At 33.9% G+C, this 18,357-nt stretch overlaps 1 protein-coding gene across 3 annotated transcripts in view; it reads right to left on the reverse strand.

The window, feature by feature from the left end:
- The window catches only part of SLC12A2 (solute carrier family 12 member 2), an 83,628-nt gene that overhangs the window by 35,666 nt on the left and 29,605 nt on the right, over positions 1-18,357 (reverse strand). For all 3 annotated transcript variants that reach the window (XM_019732390.2, XM_019732391.2, XM_019732392.2), the window contains exons 5-10: positions 14,582-14,721; positions 12,874-12,984; positions 11,099-11,207; positions 6,066-6,193; positions 5,873-5,957; positions 3,034-3,185 (exon numbers count right to left, since the gene is read on the reverse strand). In XM_019732390.2, coding sequence (XP_019587949.1) covers positions 3,034-3,185; positions 5,873-5,957; positions 6,066-6,193; positions 11,099-11,207; positions 12,874-12,984; positions 14,582-14,721 — 725 coding nt within the window. The remainder of the gene's footprint in view (positions 1-3,033; positions 3,186-5,872; positions 5,958-6,065; positions 6,194-11,098; positions 11,208-12,873; positions 12,985-14,581; positions 14,722-18,357) is intronic.

Here is an 18,357-nt window from a genome sequence, read left to right on the forward strand (position 1 = left end):
TATACACTTGACTATATGGTTTCATGTGTACATAAACCACCATTTTTTCACTTAAATGTATTTCAGAAGTCCTAGGGTTAAAAGTGAAGAATACATTTAAATGTTTTAAGAAACATTAGCATTGATTTCTCCGAGAATCTCGGGGAGAAGAAAAACTTGAAAAGGTGATTTTCTATTCAGCTCTTTAATAACAATTTAGTAGTTACATATATGCCATTCATTTTTCATAATCACTATTTTTCACAGTTATTAGTGCTAGGTTATCTAGAATTGTCAGTCCTAACTTTAGGAAATGAGATTGTAAAGGACAGATATAAGGCAAAATTGACACCACTGGCATTACTTATAACCACAACCTTTCACCTATCGTGTATTGAGGAAAAAATTACATTCTCTCTTCTTCTATACCTCAAAATTGAGGTAAATAATGTTCCCTGTTTAACATCTGGAAACACTATTTCCCAAGTTTCCTATTTTCTAGTTAATATGTTTACCTAATAACCTCTAAATTTCCCACTATTTTATGGTAAAATATGAGTAGCAAGGATAATGATAATAACATAAATAATGGTACTATCACTGTTGTCCACAGATATAGTGGAAACAAAGAAAAGAAAAAACAGTTTTGTCTCTAAAAAAGAAGGAAAAAAGACAAAAGTCTAATAAAAGGTAAAAACGTGGCAAGTAAAATAAATGTTGAAATTTTGTATCTGGGGTGTGTGTTGATGATTTAGGATTTAGGAAAATCTTCAGGGCACGCAGATTTGGCCATCTCCACAGAAAAGGGGGTTGCATTCCAAGCAGAGTGAAGCACCAAATAAAGGAACAGAGTGAGGTCAGTGTGTGCGGGTACACAGACACTAACACACAATGACTGATGTCCAGCCCGAACAGAAGGCAGCGGGACTAAAGTTTGGGTACGGAGGGCTTTGACTGACAGAGCAAAGAAGCTCACATTTTCTTTATTAAGCAATGATGAGTCAGAGGTTTCAAAGGATATTAAAATGCAGAACTAGAATAAGAAACATAAGACTACATACATATAAACTTAAAATTTTCAGGCAAATAAGGTGGATCAAATCCCTTTTCCTCCTGAAGATGAAAAGTCAATTATATGCAAAACAGAGTTATAAAGTGTGGCTTTGCATAGATTTCATGGAGACTCCCACTTATATGCTCCTCAGTTATGTCCTATCCTGCATTCTTCATTCTCCAAATGACAACCAATTTACATTTTCACAGGAATTTCCCCCCAATTTTATATCACATTAGAAAGCCTTTTAAAAAAAATTTATTTACTTAAATTAGAAAAGCAGCTTTACATATACCAAACTTCTCTTTGCTTCAATGAGTCCATACTACACTTGACAAAGACAACACACTTTTCTATTTTAAGGCAACAACACAGAAACTGATTGGCATCTTTAGTCACTGGGCAGAGACCAACATTTGTGCCTTTCATACACAATATCAATGTCAGAATTGGCCTGAATCATTAGCTGGACAAGAATACTTTCTTTCATTTCTATGATTTTGCCTAGTCTTGTGACTAGGAAAAACAAACTTCTATTACATAATTGGGTTCAATACTTAGAACCACTGAAAGTGTACTCAATTGCTTGAAACTATACAATAGAAAATAAAAATATTGCCATTAAAAATTAAAGTTACAAAATTTTGCAATATTTATGTATTCTACATAAAATTTATAGTGTTCTGAAATATATCAAATCCTCAAGTATTCTATTTATTGTGTTGACACAATACTAGAAAAACACTAGGAAGCAAAATTTTTATTTTTCACTTTCAATTAGTAGAACCATCTATTCTATAAATTTACTGCAGAATATTTTGTCTTATCTACTGAATCTATACCTTTGTGTTCTTTTCTTCTAGCATCCTAGAACTTATCAAGCAATTTTCAAAATTATCCTCCAAATTTTAGTGATTCCTTCTCCCCTATGTAATCTTTTCTCAGTTTCTAAAAACCCATAAATTTTATAAAAATTTCATTTCACTTTCAGTATCTTATAAAGGTAACAATAAAAATCAGAAGCACTGACATTCTCCAAATACTTGAGATTACTAATCTTTACATAGTTCATATGTTTTAAACGTTCACAAACTTTCAAGCGTCCGTAAAAAATTTAATTCTGTTGTTAAATGGTGGTTTGGCACAGCATGACTATATGGGCCACATCTAATTAAATAACACTATTTATACTGATCAATACTTTTTAAAAAGGGTATTTATATAAAGCAATTATGTGGACAACTCTACCTAGAAAACTGAACTTATTTCAATTAGTGTGGATTTAAATTGTTCAAAATAAAAATTAAATACTTAGGTATGAATCTAACAAAATATGTATAGGACTAGTAGTCTAAAAACTATACGATGCTGATGAAAGAAATCAAACATCCAAAAAAAAAAAAATGGAGCAACATACTGTGTTTGGAATACTCAACACAATAAACATTTCAATTCTCCCCAAATTGACACACATTCAGTGCAGTTCCTATCAAAGCAAGACTTTTTGTAGATAAACATAAGATCATTCTAAAACTTACATGGAAAGACTAAAACAATTTTGAAAAAGGATAAAATGGGAAAAATCAATCTGCCTGACCTCAAGATGTGTATAACTACATCAATGTATGGTATTGGTGGAGGAATAGACACAAAAATCAATGGAATAGAGAATCCAAAAATAGACCCAACAAATACGACCATGTGTGAGATGCTTCCAATGCTTCCTGGGTTTCTGAAAGAGTCTACTAAATCTATTATACTCTATTATAAAAGTGTTGTCTTTGGGGACCCTTTTGCTCTTCTTGACTAGCGTCAGACTTTACCATTCCAAATTTTTGTTTGCCCAATTAGTTATCTAAAGTCTTTAAAAAAGATCTAAGTATAAAGTAACAACAGTCCTCCTTTCTAAGTCATTGCTGTACTCTGAATGGTCAGATTTGATAACGGTCTGACCTCTAGATAAATACAGAATACTTATATAATATAAATTTGATGCTCACCTGGAAGTTGTTCATTAGGCCATAGGAACAAGGATTGCTTTCACAATAAGAAAAGTCAAAGTTTAATTTGCAGGCTGCAGAAGTACAGTTTGTTAGCTCTGTTACAATAGTGTCATTAATGTTCCCGGTGGCATCCCGAACCACACAAGCTCCTGAGGGCCAAATGACAATAGGAACAAATAAGAAGCTAATGTTTATATTCATTTCAAAATCACATATACCCATAAAGAAATGATGATACTGACTGCATATGTACTTGCTTATAATAGCATACACTGCATTTACAGTTAAGATAGCTTTACGTGGAACAGACTTTGGAAAGCATCATAGTCCCCAATATTTAAGGAATAAAACGGAACCTTATAAAAAATATTTATATATATACTTAATAAGCTTGTAAATATAGTTGTGGAAAATGGTATATTAGCAAAACTACTTTCTGGCCTGTTTGGTGAAAATGCCCTTAAGGAAATATCAAAGCATTGTGTTGAAAGAGTTCAAATGGCAGAAACGTTATCCTACCCTCCAAATATTTTATATTTGAAAACTGCCCCCAAGATCAGAGTTCAGGTACTATCTTCTGTGAAAGAAAACATTTTGAACATTAATGAATTATAATTCTATTTAAACCTTTTCTCAAATAAGTGTACTCTAATCACAATATATGGTTTATCTGAGATTTGCTTAAAAATAACCTATGGGGCAGAGTAAATGGATATAGATGAAATAAGATTAACCATGTACTGATAATTCTTGAAAACTTTTTTGAAGCTGGGTGAAGAAGGTTGTTATATTAGGCTCATTAGAAAACACTCTTTGGTTTTGTGCAAAATTAAAAATTTCCATAAACATTAAAAAAGTTTTCTTGAAGAAAACACTTCATTATTTGGAATAACATGATGTATAAGTAATAGTAATTAGCATTCCTTAGACTTCATATATTTTTACTTTTGAAGCACTTTAACACTACTGTCTCATCACACATGAGGTAAAAATTATAACCATGACAGCAAAAACTGAACAATACATGGAAATTAAATTTGAATGGGAGAATATTTTAATGACTAGATCAACTACATATAGTTCTTCATTATTTCTTCATCTAATCAGAGCAGTGTTTGCAAAACCATGTTTCTTTAAAGGTACTTCTGAAACCATTGCAGGGGTGAGGGGAGAACCGAGCCCTATCTAGTCCTAAAGCAGTTATGCTTTTATGTGCTTCGTATTTCAAAAAATGTTTGATGGTGGGGAGGCTCCATTGCTTTGAACCAGTTATACAACCATTAGTATAGAGACAATCTTTACTGGTTCAGCTACTTAATATTGGGGAGGCAGGGCTACTCCTATTGCTCCAAGGCATAGTGCGGACAGAATAAAATGAGTATGAGGGCCAACAGTGTTAAAGGGTCAAATAAAAACAGGAAACATTTATGTGATCTAATAAATTATTTTCCAATTTGAAACATAAGCAGTTATATCAATTATATTCTTTAAAACTAAATTTTCTTTAGCTAGCTTATGTATGATAAACACAAGCATGCTAGGAACTTTTAAGGGAACACAAAAATATTTCAGTAAGATTATATATAATTCATTTGTTCAAAATGAATTTCAGGGATTTATGGATGGATTGTAAGGCTATATGAAATCCAATTCCTTTCTTAAATGTTAATTTAGCCCAACACAATAATGATTATTAGCATTTCTAAGTCTTTGTTTAGTGAAATTTCAAAATGACATTGATGCAAAATAGAGGCAGAGTTTGCAAAAACAGTTCTGTCATTACCTCCCAACAAATCACGGAATATATGACAAAAGTGAAATTTTCTTACAGAAACCTTATATTCTGCAGTCTATGAATTTGGAGTTTGTGATTCTTTAAATTGGTATTAAACTAAAATTTCTCTTATATTATGTTTAAGACATTTAACTGTAAAACTGGCCTTTTAGAGTTCATACATTAAAAACATTGCTTACATTTCAAGAAATGCTTTCTGGGTAAAGTACCTAGTTTCATGAAAGTGTAATAAATTTGAGACAATTTATCTAATTACTGCATACAAATTATATATAAATTAATAGTTATTAAATTTTTTCTGGACTAAAGTGTTTCAGTTAAAGAAACTTATAAATAGGCTTTTAAGACTTTATTAAAAAAACAAATCAAAACCCACTTTTCCGTGAAACCAATTCTTTAAAGCAAGCACCAGTTATCTTTGGTAGCTTTGATTCCCTCATCTATAAAAAGGGGATTTAGAGATTGGGTGACCACTTAAGTCCATTCAAGTTCTAAAATGCTATGATTCCATAAATGTAATAAAATGGTTTAAAACAATTTTCATTTAACTTAGTAAGCAGTAAGACTTTTCATTCAATGTATTAATAATATGTGCTGTTCATCAAAATCAGTTTTTAAGGTAAAAAATGCCAGGCACTGCTTGAAACAATCTTCATATAATAAGATTACCATAGATAAAATTATTCAAAAATTTGTAACAGAGAGTAAAATGCATATAAATTTTACATATGAATTAATATTTTCTATAAATATACTCAGTGAAATTTAAGAGTTTGCCGATAAGATTTTACTTAATTTTTTAAATTTATTATAATTAATAAAAATCCTGGAGGAGCAATAAAACATTTGATGGTTTAGATAATATCTATAAAATCACTACTAGTTAACTTAAAACAGTTTTTTAATTAAAATATGCAACTCCATGTCTTTTTATTGCAGTATTTCTGAATTTAAAAGTTAGAAATATATTACAAAATAACTATTTATAGTATGTACATCATGAAATTTCTGAAACACAAAAAGAAATGTAAAGCTATTTACCTACAGATACTGCAATTCCTACGTAAACCACTGTAGTAATTAAAATGGCTAAAAGTGTTCCTTTGGGTATGGCTGACTGAGGATCCTAGAAGACAAGAAGATTTTTTTTAAGTCTTATCTTTAAAAATATATATGCCATTTAAAAATATAATCAGTACAGTATTTTTTAATATATAATTAATACAGTACTTACTGCAAGATCACCTGAGATATTTGCTCCAGCCAGAATACCAGTTGCAGCAGGAAAAAAGATGGCAAAGACAGAAAAAAAAGTCTCTTCCTCTCGAAAATCTGGTCCAAAGTTCTCATTAAATATTTCAGCTGTAAAGAACAAAATTTTTTTGGCAATTAGCGAATAGCAAGTTAGACCACAATAATTAGGTCAAGAGTAAGTGGTGTGTATGGTCCCTGACTTTTGTACAAGTAGCTGGTAAACTCTTGAATATTTCCTAGTTCAACTATTGATATTCCTCTTTTCTTGTATGAGGGGACACTTTCCAAGCAAAATGATTTGACCTGGTCGTGCCCTACTATTTTGTATACCTTAATAATTAAGTTTCAAGCACCTCTAACTTGATTGTTGTCACTAGCCCAAATGTAAATCAAAGCATGGATAAACCCCTCAATCTGAGAGGTCAAGGAAACAAAAAAGGAGTTAGGAAAATAAATGGAACATCATACTAATTGAACAATTTTTTTTTCTTTCATCCAACTTATATACTATATGCACACCTTTCTCTGTTTTGTAGTGGTGACCTGTTCGATTTTTGAAGTTATTCATCAGGCATCCAGATAATTTCAGTTAAGGCAAATTAGGTAAAGCTCCTTTCCATTTCAACAGTAATGAAAGCTGCAACTAATCCTACTGTTTCCATCTATTCTGATAGGTGCTAACAATAAAACAACTAATTAATTGTCCTTTATCCATCCATCTATCCATTCATTCAGTATTTGATTATCTACAATGTGCCAGGTCTAGTACTGGAGCCACTGAGTATCACAAGGTGCTACTCACCTTGTGACAGGGATATAATAGTAAGAGATATAATAGCAAGAAGCTGGACATGGTTCCGACGTTTACAGGACTTAAAGAGTCTCAATGGGGAGCTAACAAAATAAGTAAAGAAACAGATCATTTACAAATAGCAGTAAATGTACTGATGGAAACAGGGTGTTGCGGTAAATAATGAAAGAGAGAATCTAGTTCAATGTAGTTACAGAGCTAAAGAGCTATAGCTGAAGAGCTATAACGAAGGAGATAATACTTAAACAGACTTTACTGAGCCAAGAATTAGCCAAACAGGAAAAAGATTACATCAGAATAAGAAACAACACTTATCAAGGCCCAGAGGAAGGAAAAAGTTTAACTCTCTTGAGGAATTAAAAAGAATGTAAAGCTCTCATAGTAAGGGGGGGAACGAAATGAGATTGGAAAGATCAATGGGGGTGAGAGTATGCAAAATTTTAAAGTTTAGATTTTATCCTAAACATAATGGAAGCCAAGGCTTAGGAACATGCAAATAATGTGATATGATTTGATATGATTAAGGCTTTTGTGGATGCTATGTGGATAATGGACTGAAGGCATCAACATATGAAGCAGGGAGACCATGGAGGTTACTGCAGTGGTTCAATCTAGTGAGGAGAGAATAATGTACTGATTAGAGAAAGATTAGACAGGGGGCAGATCAGAAACTCTGAGATGCTGGTTTCTTCTACGTACTGAGATGGAAAAGTCTGAGAAGGATTAGGTAGGAGAGACATCAAATAAGCAGATATATATACGTATATCTATATATATACACACATACATACATACCAGGGGTGCCAAAAAAATGTATACACATTTTAAGAGATGTTAACACTTTGGTCCATGTTGCTCAAGCAGTAGTTTGCCATAATCAGAAGTGTCTGGACGCTGATGGTAACCACTTTGAGCACCTCTTGTAATTGCAGAAGTCAAACGTGACTTGTATTCATCTTTAGTTATAGGCATATATTAATACAGTTTTTTCCTTTCTTAAAATGTGTATACATTTTTTTGGCACCCTTTTTATATATACACATTATGTGGAGTTTAAAGGAGAGATCCAGGAATAGAAACATGTCTCTTGATAGCACTTGGAACAATGAGAATAGACATCACCAAAGTAAAGAGTATAATTAGAAGGCCCAGGACCAGACTCTGTGCAACTCTGACATTTAGAAGACAGAAAGAAGAGAAGGAATAACAGGAGTAATAGACACAATGACCAGTGTGACATCAACTAAAACAAGAAAAGTACTTCAAGCAGAATGGGAAAACTAAATATAATGTTGCCCCACAGGCAATCTAGCACCATGTGGCTGTGACGTTTCCAGACAGAAGCCAGAAAAGGATTAAGGATGAAGAAATAAAACCATCTGGGGCGAGTATGATGGCGAAAAGGCTACACACATCTCAAAGTACCCCACCACAGATGCCTTATCAATTACAAAGAAGAAAATGGCAACCATACAGTAAAAAAAAAAACCTCTCAGGTACCCTTTTGACCAAGTCATCAAAATAAAACCATCAATGATGGGAAAAAGTGACATCATGTGAGTCTCCTAATGTGATGCACTGAAGAGGACACGCCATTCATATAGTGTTTCTGGCAAAAAGGAATAATCTGAATCTATGGAAATAACTCAGACAAACCCAACTCTGGGGACTTGTTCTTGAAAAATGTCAATATCACAAAAAAAGGCTAAGGAGCAGTTTCAGATTCAAGGAGATTGAAGATTATGTAAAGGACCATTTTTTTAAAAGAGGAGAATGAAGAGACATGACAACTGAATGCAATGCATGATCATGGATGGGTTCCTGGAACAGGAAATGTTACTATAAAGATTTTTATAGGGACAATTGGAAAAATTTGTACATGAACCATATGTTAGATATTAGCACTGTGCCAAAGTTAAACTTCCTGAATTGTCCTTTTCCTTAATAGATATGCTTAAGTACAATGTTTAGAGGTAAGAAGTCATGACTTCTGCAACTTCTCTCAAAAGGTTTAGCAATTTTAGTAATAATTAGATATATGTAAGTGATAAAACAAATGTGGCAAAACAAAAGAATATAAAAGCATTTATCATTGGTGAATCTAGGTGAAGGGTGTAAGGAATTTAGTGTATTAACTTTTCGAGTTTTCAATAAGTTTGAAATTATTTTGAAATAAAGAGTAAGTGAGAGGTATGGATTTGAGAAATCTATGAAAGGGAACTGGAAAATGAGATGGTAACTAGAGGAGAATGAAAGAAAAGACATGGCATTTTCAAGGGTGGGATTAACAGAGCAACTTCATAAACTTATATATAGGTAAGAGTTTTGATGCAAGGAGTAAAATCGATTATTAAAGGATAAATGCCTTTGAGAAAGTAAAAGAAATGTGATCGAGAACACAGCAGATGAAAGAGAAATACTTCTCATATCAGAAAAAAAAAAAAGAGGAAAAATGAATACCCCTATTACATAGTCATTTGAACTGGCAAGTTTATTAATATTAACCTGTTTACTACTGACACTGCCTTAGTATAAAGAATGAGAGGAGAGCCAAGCAGTATCAACCACCAAAACAAGTCACATTCCAAAGTATGTTTAGGTTTATTTACCTCAGATTGAGATAAGCCTGTATGTGCTACTTACATACAATATAAATTAACTATACTAGCTAACTATGTAATACTTCTATAAGTTGCCCAGGATCTGAAAAAAAAGGAAATGAAAAATATGGCCTAGCAGGTATTTGTAGATATTTTTAAATCAATAAAGTCATAAACAGAAATATATAGTATTAGTAATATTTTAGAAGTAATCATCCACTGTAATTTTTAATGTTTATTTTACAAATAAAAGTGACAAAAATCAAAATTTTAAAAACACATATTTTTTAAATTGAGGTAAAAAAATCATTTATATTTAGAAGAAATGTCACAAATATAATTTATGAGAGCACAAAATACAGAAAATTATCTACCTAACTGATGCTACTAATTTTCACTTCTGGCATGCCTAGCAGACATCTCTTCCTCCAACCCAGGAAATCAGGAATTTAAAGCCCAGACAGTTTAGAAGTAGGCGTGAGCACTAGTAGTCAGAATAGACATCTATCAACCCAGGACCTATAGGCACAATAGCCAGATGTGAGTAAAGGTGTAAGTACCTTAAAACAATTCATGTCAGAAAATTGCCCAGCCAGCTAAATCAGGGTCGGATACGAGCTAAACCAGTGCTACTCACCTATGATCCAAAGACTGTATGTTGTCACCAGTCAGCAACAAGATTAAGGAGCTTACACCAGAATGTAAATCAAATAGGCCTATAGGCTCTATAGTTTAGTTCAGTGGATATTTTTCCTGTAAGATTTTCTGAAGGAAGTAGTACATTGATTTACATTCTGTATCTTTACGAGTAGCTCTGGGCTAAACAACTCAGGAGATCTAAACTAGGTCTTTTCTTGTAGGGCTTCAAATCAAGGAGTTTTTATCAACTAAAGACAGACAGACCTGTCACCCCAAGTGGTAAGCCCTGATAAGAACTATTCTTTCCTACTTTCATTTTATTTTGTGGAGCAAAGTCACAGTTGCTCAAATAAGTGGGGAGAGGATGCAGGGGGTGACAAGTGGGAAGTAGAAGAGAAGATACAGATAGACCCTTTCAGAAATAATAAATAACAAGTAAATTTCACCAGTAGTGACAATTAGATGTAGAATGAAAGGGTTACAGAAGATGAAAACTGTAGGAAATTCTCACACAATTAATAATGCAAATTGTAAAAAAACTTAAACTGCAATTACACAGAAACTAGTATTTCTAGTTACTTTCACAGTTTCAGGTATTTTTATACTGTTGTGATGCAATACAACTAAAAGAATGAAAAAGCCCAGTCAGAACAAAAATTACTTTTCATATACAAATTCCCCAAATTAGCAAAGAACTAAAGCACCTTTTCTGTGGGCATTGACTTTTTTTTTTTACATTCTATTATCTTTTGTTGCTAATAATGAAAAGGAAAGACATAAATAAAACTGATTTTTTAATCCAATTGTAACATACATAAAGGAGACAAAACTAAATTCAATTGTCAATCAGTGTGAGTCACTGTACCAAACTCAATTACATTGTATCTAAAACACACTAAATTTATTTACTAATAGAATGGTATATAATATGCACCTTTAAAATGTTCTATCATTTTTACTTACATTTATAACTGAAGAAACCTTTGGGCTTCTTGCTCTCCAATGGGATAAATGTTCCTATGATGAAATCAGCAATGGCGAGTAGCAGAATCACCAAAAGAACAATCTGAGCCTGGAATTTTAAATATTAAAAATCAAAATCTATCTCATATATTTATACATTGATTCAGTTCCACTAGATTATAATTTCTATGGGGGAAATGATTTATCTTGTTTCCTCAGTGCCTCAATTTCAAGCACAAAGTAGGTGCTCAATAAATTTGTTAAACTAATGACTAATCTTTAAAGAACTATCCTAAAATGTTCAAAACAATGAAAAATGGATAGCAAAAGTAGGATCATGCCATATATTTCTGAAATGAATCAACAATATGCATGTCCTCCCACAAATCATAAAGCATTATAAATTCCAAAATACTGCAGGCTTTTCATTCTGTATCATCCTTTCCCGTTCCCTCCACCATACAGTACAATCTTCACATGTGGAACATACTTACTACAAAAAAAAGTTTTATACCAAGTCCAAACACAATATTGAATGTCTGACAGTAATAGGAAAAAAAGAAAAAGTATAGAAAAAAGACAACATTGAGGAGGGGAATTTAAGTAATAGCAATGGGACTGGAAAAAAGGAACAATCTATGAGAACTACCATCTCTCCTCTTCCACTCTTTGTTTTATTGGCACATAATTGACATAGAACAATACATTAGTTTCAGGTGTACAACATAATGATTTGATATTTGTATACATTGTGAAATGATCACCACAGTAAGTCTAGTTAACATCCATCACTTACCTATAATTGGAAGTTTGTATCATTTGACCCCCTTCACCCATTTCGCCCACCCCCTGCCTCTCCTCCTCCACTCTTAACCTCCCAATAAGACTGAGCAGCTACCCATGAAAAACTGTGTTATCTGTGGGAATAAGAACAACTTATATGCTAATCATGTCCCAGGTAGTATGAAATTTTAGTCTTTTCAGTAAAGTCAATTTGTTAAATGCTTAAGTAAATGATTTAATTTTATACTAATGACTTAAATAACCATGGAAAAATTATTCTTTCAGACTTTCCTAATTTTGGGTTTGGTAAATGTTATCATAGCTCATACAGAGCACAAATGTCAGATTTTGTACAATCTATAAAAGTAAACACAAAGGAACCTGGAAGGGACTTTTGAGTTCTCAGCAGCACCTTGTGGATATGCATTACTCAGGAAACTGTGCTGTGACACATTCTCTCAAAGACACAGAAATATGTTTGAGTGCTCTACCTACATGTTAACATACGACTTCAGCAATTTCCCCCAGAAACAGTGGGACTGACTTTGGTTGTTAGGATTTCTGAGATTTCAATAGCAGGGAGCAAGATTAGCTTCTCTTATCCCTAACGGGCATTAACTTATTGTCCCCATGTTTATTTTTGAAGCCAATCTCTTAAATAAATCACAAAGCCAGCAGTTTCATTTGGGCTACCTAATACTGATCTGAGCCTTTCTATATAACATAAATCAAGAATAGAGGATGGAAGGGGAGGTAGGAAGTCAAAAATTGAGAAAGTACTGTGTTTAACTGGTTTCTAGACTGGTGGCTATCTCCAAATATTTCCCATCTTGTCAATTAGAAAATAACCTTATGCATAATTTTTTCTGAAAATGGCCATTTAGGAACCTTCAAAATCTAAGAATATTACTACACTTGATAGCATTCCTAAAACAAAAGCTCTAAAAGTTCATATATTAAAGATTTACAGATATTCCGATATCATTACTTACTTTTGCTTCCCACTCCATTCCAGCCACTGAGATACCTAAAAGGATCACCACTGTAATGGCTCCAATAATTCGGATATCATTGAGTTCATCTATCATAAGTAAGGAATGTTCCTAGAAAAAGAGAATTATAAATGTAAATAGCAATACTAGTTATTTTAGATAACGTCTTTAATTATTTTGAAACATTTTAGAGAAAGCACCGCGCCTTACATGTAGAAGTTGAATAAATGCTTATTTAACAAATGAATATGGAGACCTAAGGAAAAGGAATAACTATTTAATATTGAGATGTCATTCAAGTATCTGCTGACATCAAAAATATGATCAAATGAATAATTCTATATTTAGTGCAGACACAATAAATCAAAAAGGAAAATTGCTAACAGGCAAATAAAAATCATGACTAAATAGTACTAATAGTTAGAATTTTCTTAAGTTACATAGCAGAAATATATTTTGTATTTGTTGTGATTAGTGAACTCATGCTTTAAATGGTCTTTAGTTTGCATAAAGAAGAGATCAATACACTTTCATGCAGTTGTCCAAAATACACTGTTCCCATTCTATGAGCAAAAGTATTTGTGGTTTAATATCAATGAAATTAAAAACATATACTAAACGATGAAAAAATATAAACTTTTGATTATTAGTTGCTTACTTATAGCCCTTCCTTTTCTCCACCTTTTGGCCTACACAGATGAGGTCAATGCCAACATTAAGTGTCATTTTCAAAGTTTACACTTCGTAATGTACCGCATACTAGTACAGAAGGAGTTACAACCTAACCTAACATGAACTGTGTCAGCCGAGGATGCTTAATCCTATTTCACTTCTACTACTTTACACACATCCTAATAACTCTTTTCAAACAAGTTCTCTTCTAAACTCCAGAGCTGTGTTATCAACTACTTTCTGGCCAGCTCCACTTGGATATACCTCTGGTTCCTCAAATTAGACATCCAGAACTAAACTGTTCTGTGCTCTCTTATCTCAAGTGAATGGTATTACCGTCCATCTAAATCCCCAACTCGGAAATCTGTGTATAAATTTGAAGTCCTTCTTTCTCTTTTAATTTCTCACATCCCATTGATCAAGTCCACTTATTCCACATTTTTCAAACCTCTTAAATTCACCCAGACCTCTCCAGCCCACTGGTCACTGTTTTAATGTCAGCCACATCTCCTCTCCTGGGATGGCCTTCGCCTTCGGGTGTGATCCCTCAAACCCATTCTCTATACGGTGGTCAGATATTTCTTTAGGTCTCAAATCTGATCATGTCATGGTCTCCAACTCCAATCAAGTAAGACCGAAACTTAATAGCTAACAAGACCCTTCCTGACTTGATTCTTTTTCCTCTACCTAGTCTCAAGCCTCTTGTCACTTTGTGCTCCAGAAATATTTATTTATTTATTTTTAAACATCACCCTCCATCCCTTCCAGGCCTTTGTTTCCCTTTCTTCCCTGTCCCCCTCAACCACAGCCCACCTCTCCTTGACACACCTCTTCTATCCTTTGTGTTGCTAAGGCCTCCCACAGTTACCCACTTCTGACATTCTGTGATGATTTTCTCTTTGTCTTTTTCACACACCAAACTTCTTGAAGGACGAATTTTGTGTGCATCACTGTCTTTAGCATCTAATATGGTGAGTGGTACAAAAGGCCGCAAAAAACATTTGGGAAACAAACAACTAGAGGAAAGGTGAATTACCTTAAGCAACTCCACCACAGTTTCTGCAAATCCAACCACATACATAGCAACTGCAACAGCGTTGGCAAAAGCAAAGATGAGGCCAATCGCACCACCAAACTCTGGCCCTAGGCTTCTAGATATCAAGTAATATGCTCCTCCTAAAGGAAAAACACAAGTACTAAAGTTAGGATTTTAAGTGTCCTCCTCCATCATGTGGGAGGGCCTCATTCAATCAGATGAAGGCCTGAACAGAAGACAGGCCTCCCCAGAACAAGAGGGAATTCTGCGCAGACGCCCTGCAGCCTCCATAATCATGGGAATCAATTCCTTCAAATCTTTACACACACACATACACACACACACCCCTATTGGTTCTGTTTTTCTGTAGAATGTTAATATAGACATGTTATATGGTAAATATACCAAAATCCCTATTTCCATATACTAGCAATGAACAATTAAGAAACTGAAATTTTAAAAAGTAACCTACAATAGCACTCAAAAACAAGAAATATTTAAGTCTAAATCTAAAAATTATTTGCAAGATCTGTGTACTGACAACTTAAAACAAAAAAAAGTTAACTAAACAGATATACCATGTTTATGAAATGGAAGACATAGTCAAGATATTTATTCTCTCCAAATTGATTGATCTCCAGATTCAACCCAATTCTAATCAAAACTTCAGCAGGCTATTTCCCAGAAATGGACAAGGTGATTCTAAAATTCATATGAAAAGGCAAAAGAACTAGAATAGCCAAAACAAATTTGAAAAAGAACAAAGTTGGAAAACTGACACTACCCATTTTAAAGAATTTCTATAAAGCTACAGTACCAACATAGTATGGTATTACATTCAGGATAGATCTATAGATAATGGGCCAGTACAGAGTCCAGAAGTAAACCACACATGTAGGGCCAATTAATTTTTTTCTCCAGCTTTATTGATGTTCAGTTGACATGTAACATTGTGTAAGTTTAAGATGCACACTGACAATCTGATACACCTATACATTGTAAAATGCTGGCAAAATAAGGTTAACATATCCTTCACCTCACACTATTACCTTTTTGTTGTTATGGTAAAAACATTTAAGATCCACTCCTTAGCAGCTTTCAAGTATACACTCAGTACTGTTAACTACAGTCTCCATGCTATACATTAGATCTCCAGAGCTTACTCTTCTTATAAATGGAAGTTTGTATTCTTTGACCAACATCTCATCATTTCTTTCATCCCCCGGCCACTTTTCTACTCTGTTTCTATGAGTTTAGCTTTTTAAAATTCTACGTAAGCGAGATTACACAGTATTTGTCTTTCTCTGACTTATTTCACTTAGCATAATACCCTCAAGTTTCATCCATGTTGTTGCAAATGGCAAGATCTTTTTAAGGTTGAATAATATTCCTCTGTGTGTGTGTACATAGACATATATATATCACATTTTCTTCATCCATTCATCCATCAGTGAACACTTAGGTTGTTTCTATGTCTTGGCTATTGTGAATAATGCTGCAGTGAACATAATGGAACATAGGGGCACAAGCATCTCTACCAAATAATGATTTCATTTCCTTCATTTAAATACCCAAAAGTGAGTTTGCTGGATTATATGGTAATTTATTTTCTGAGACACTTCCATACTGTTTTCCATAGTGGCTGTACCAATTTACATTCCCAGTAATGCACAAGGGTTCCATTTTCCCACATCCTGACCAGCTTTTATTATCTCGTCTTTTTGTTATTAGCCATTCTAACAGGTATGAGGTGATAACTCACTGTGGTTTTGATTTGCATGTCCCTGTTAAGCACCTTTTCATGAACTTGTCTTCTTTGTAAAAACATCTATTTGGGTCTTCTGTCCATTTTTTAATAGACTTTTTTTTTTTTTTTGAGTGTCTTTAGTTATGCTGTCGTGGCTGCCTCGATGTACTGAATCAATTCCAAACGTTTACCTTTCCTGGTCATTTTGACTTTGGGGAAGAGCCAGTAGTCGCACGGTGCCAGATCCAGTGAATAAGATGGATGACGACACACCGTAATGTTTTTATTTGACAGAAACTGCCATATACCAGAAGCGATTTGTGACACAGAGCCTTTCCATTGTGATAAAAAACTATGGTGAATGCTGCTGCCAAGAGGCATCCAACGGAAAGGCAGGGATTTTCAATACCGGAAGCGGTGCATCAAACCTTAGTAACAGTGTCTGACAAGTTTCAACTTGTTTGGTACAGTCAGTCAGGTGTGAGCTATGGTTGAGAGAAGGTGTGTTTTAAAGTGTGCCATAAATCATCCTTCATCAAGACAATGCTCCATGTCACACATCGCTTCTAGTATACGGCAATTTCTGTCACATAAAAACATTACGGTGTGTCCTCATCCACCTTATTCACCAGATCTGGCACCGTGCGACTTCTGGCTCTTCCCCAAAGTCAAAATGATTCAGGACATCGAGGCAGCCAGGACAGACCAAATAAAGACACTCACAAAAGAGGACTTCCAGAACTGCTTCAGAAAGTGGTAAGAATGGTGGGATAAATGTGTTCGAAGTTAGGGAGAGTATTTTGAGGGGGATTAATGGCAATGTGTCTTTTACTGCAATAATTTTTTTTTTATTTAAACATTCACCGTATTGTTTGATCACATCTCATACTTCCACTACAGAAGCAAGGGAAAATAAGGGCCCTTGTGCTTTCTGTCTGTCTGATTAAATGGGGGAATCCAGGGTGTGGGAGGGGTTGGGGGGTACAACCTATACTTTTCTAGGTTGGTAACTGTTTAATCTCTGAAATGTACTGTTAAAGCCAATGTTAAGGTTACTTAGTAATATTAAATGTCTCTCCAATGGCAAAAAAGCACACAGCACTAGGAAAAGTATAAATTCCACATACTTCCACAGGGCTGGAAACATATACCTTACAAAACGAGAAAATATTATTCAATATTAATAAAATATTGATAAATGTTATAATTCAGATAAGAAATAAGATAAACAAAATTAAACTATTAAGCACTACCTAAAAATAGTTCTTTATATTAATAACTACATAAGTTTAAAAGGGGGCTCTTCAAATTGAAATTGCTAAATAGAACAACTGCAACCTTTAAGCAGTATTTTAGGTAAAATTTCTTTATTAATCAACTTTCAGTCAACCGACTGAAAGTGTTCTCCGAACATCACTATTCCCATAGTGTTCCTCCATTTCTCCGACCTAAGCCTTTGGCACCCGAGCCTTTGCATAGTTCTAGCTCTATTCCTCTCCTCTCCATGCTGCCCTTTCACGGGAGGCAGTCCAAATCAGCTCCTCAGTGGCTGGGCTAGAGAAGATCCACTCCAGGCACTCGTGGTGCCACCCTACTAAAACCTAAAGTAGTTTATTAAGAACAGCAAACAAAGGCACATCTATACCTTGAGTCTCTTCAAGTTTGTTGCAACCATACCTCTTTATATTTTTGGTCCTTGGAAAATTTTGAATAAAAATTGTTTGTTCCAGAGATATTCCCAGTCTGGAATGTGCTGGCATCAGCCGACAGTGTCATTTAATAAGTTCCTCTCTCCCCTGCTTATTCTATAAAATGATTCCTGGAGCTGAAGGCACGAAGTGATTCAGAGTCAATTTGTTGGAAACAATACTTCACAGGTACTCTTATTGAGTAAAGGGTATACAAAATTGGAATATTCTAATTCTCTTTCATTCTTATCACATAGAATAATTATCTAAAGAACAAATCTCTTATTAATTTCTTGCACTGAGTTCAGGAAAAGCAACTTTCATTCATAAAAGCTTTATTT

Source organism: Rhinolophus sinicus, linkage group LG03 (assembly GCF_036562045.2).
Source record: "Rhinolophus sinicus isolate RSC01 linkage group LG03, ASM3656204v1, whole genome shotgun sequence".
Lineage (NCBI taxonomy): Eukaryota > Metazoa > Chordata > Mammalia > Chiroptera > Rhinolophidae > Rhinolophus > Rhinolophus sinicus.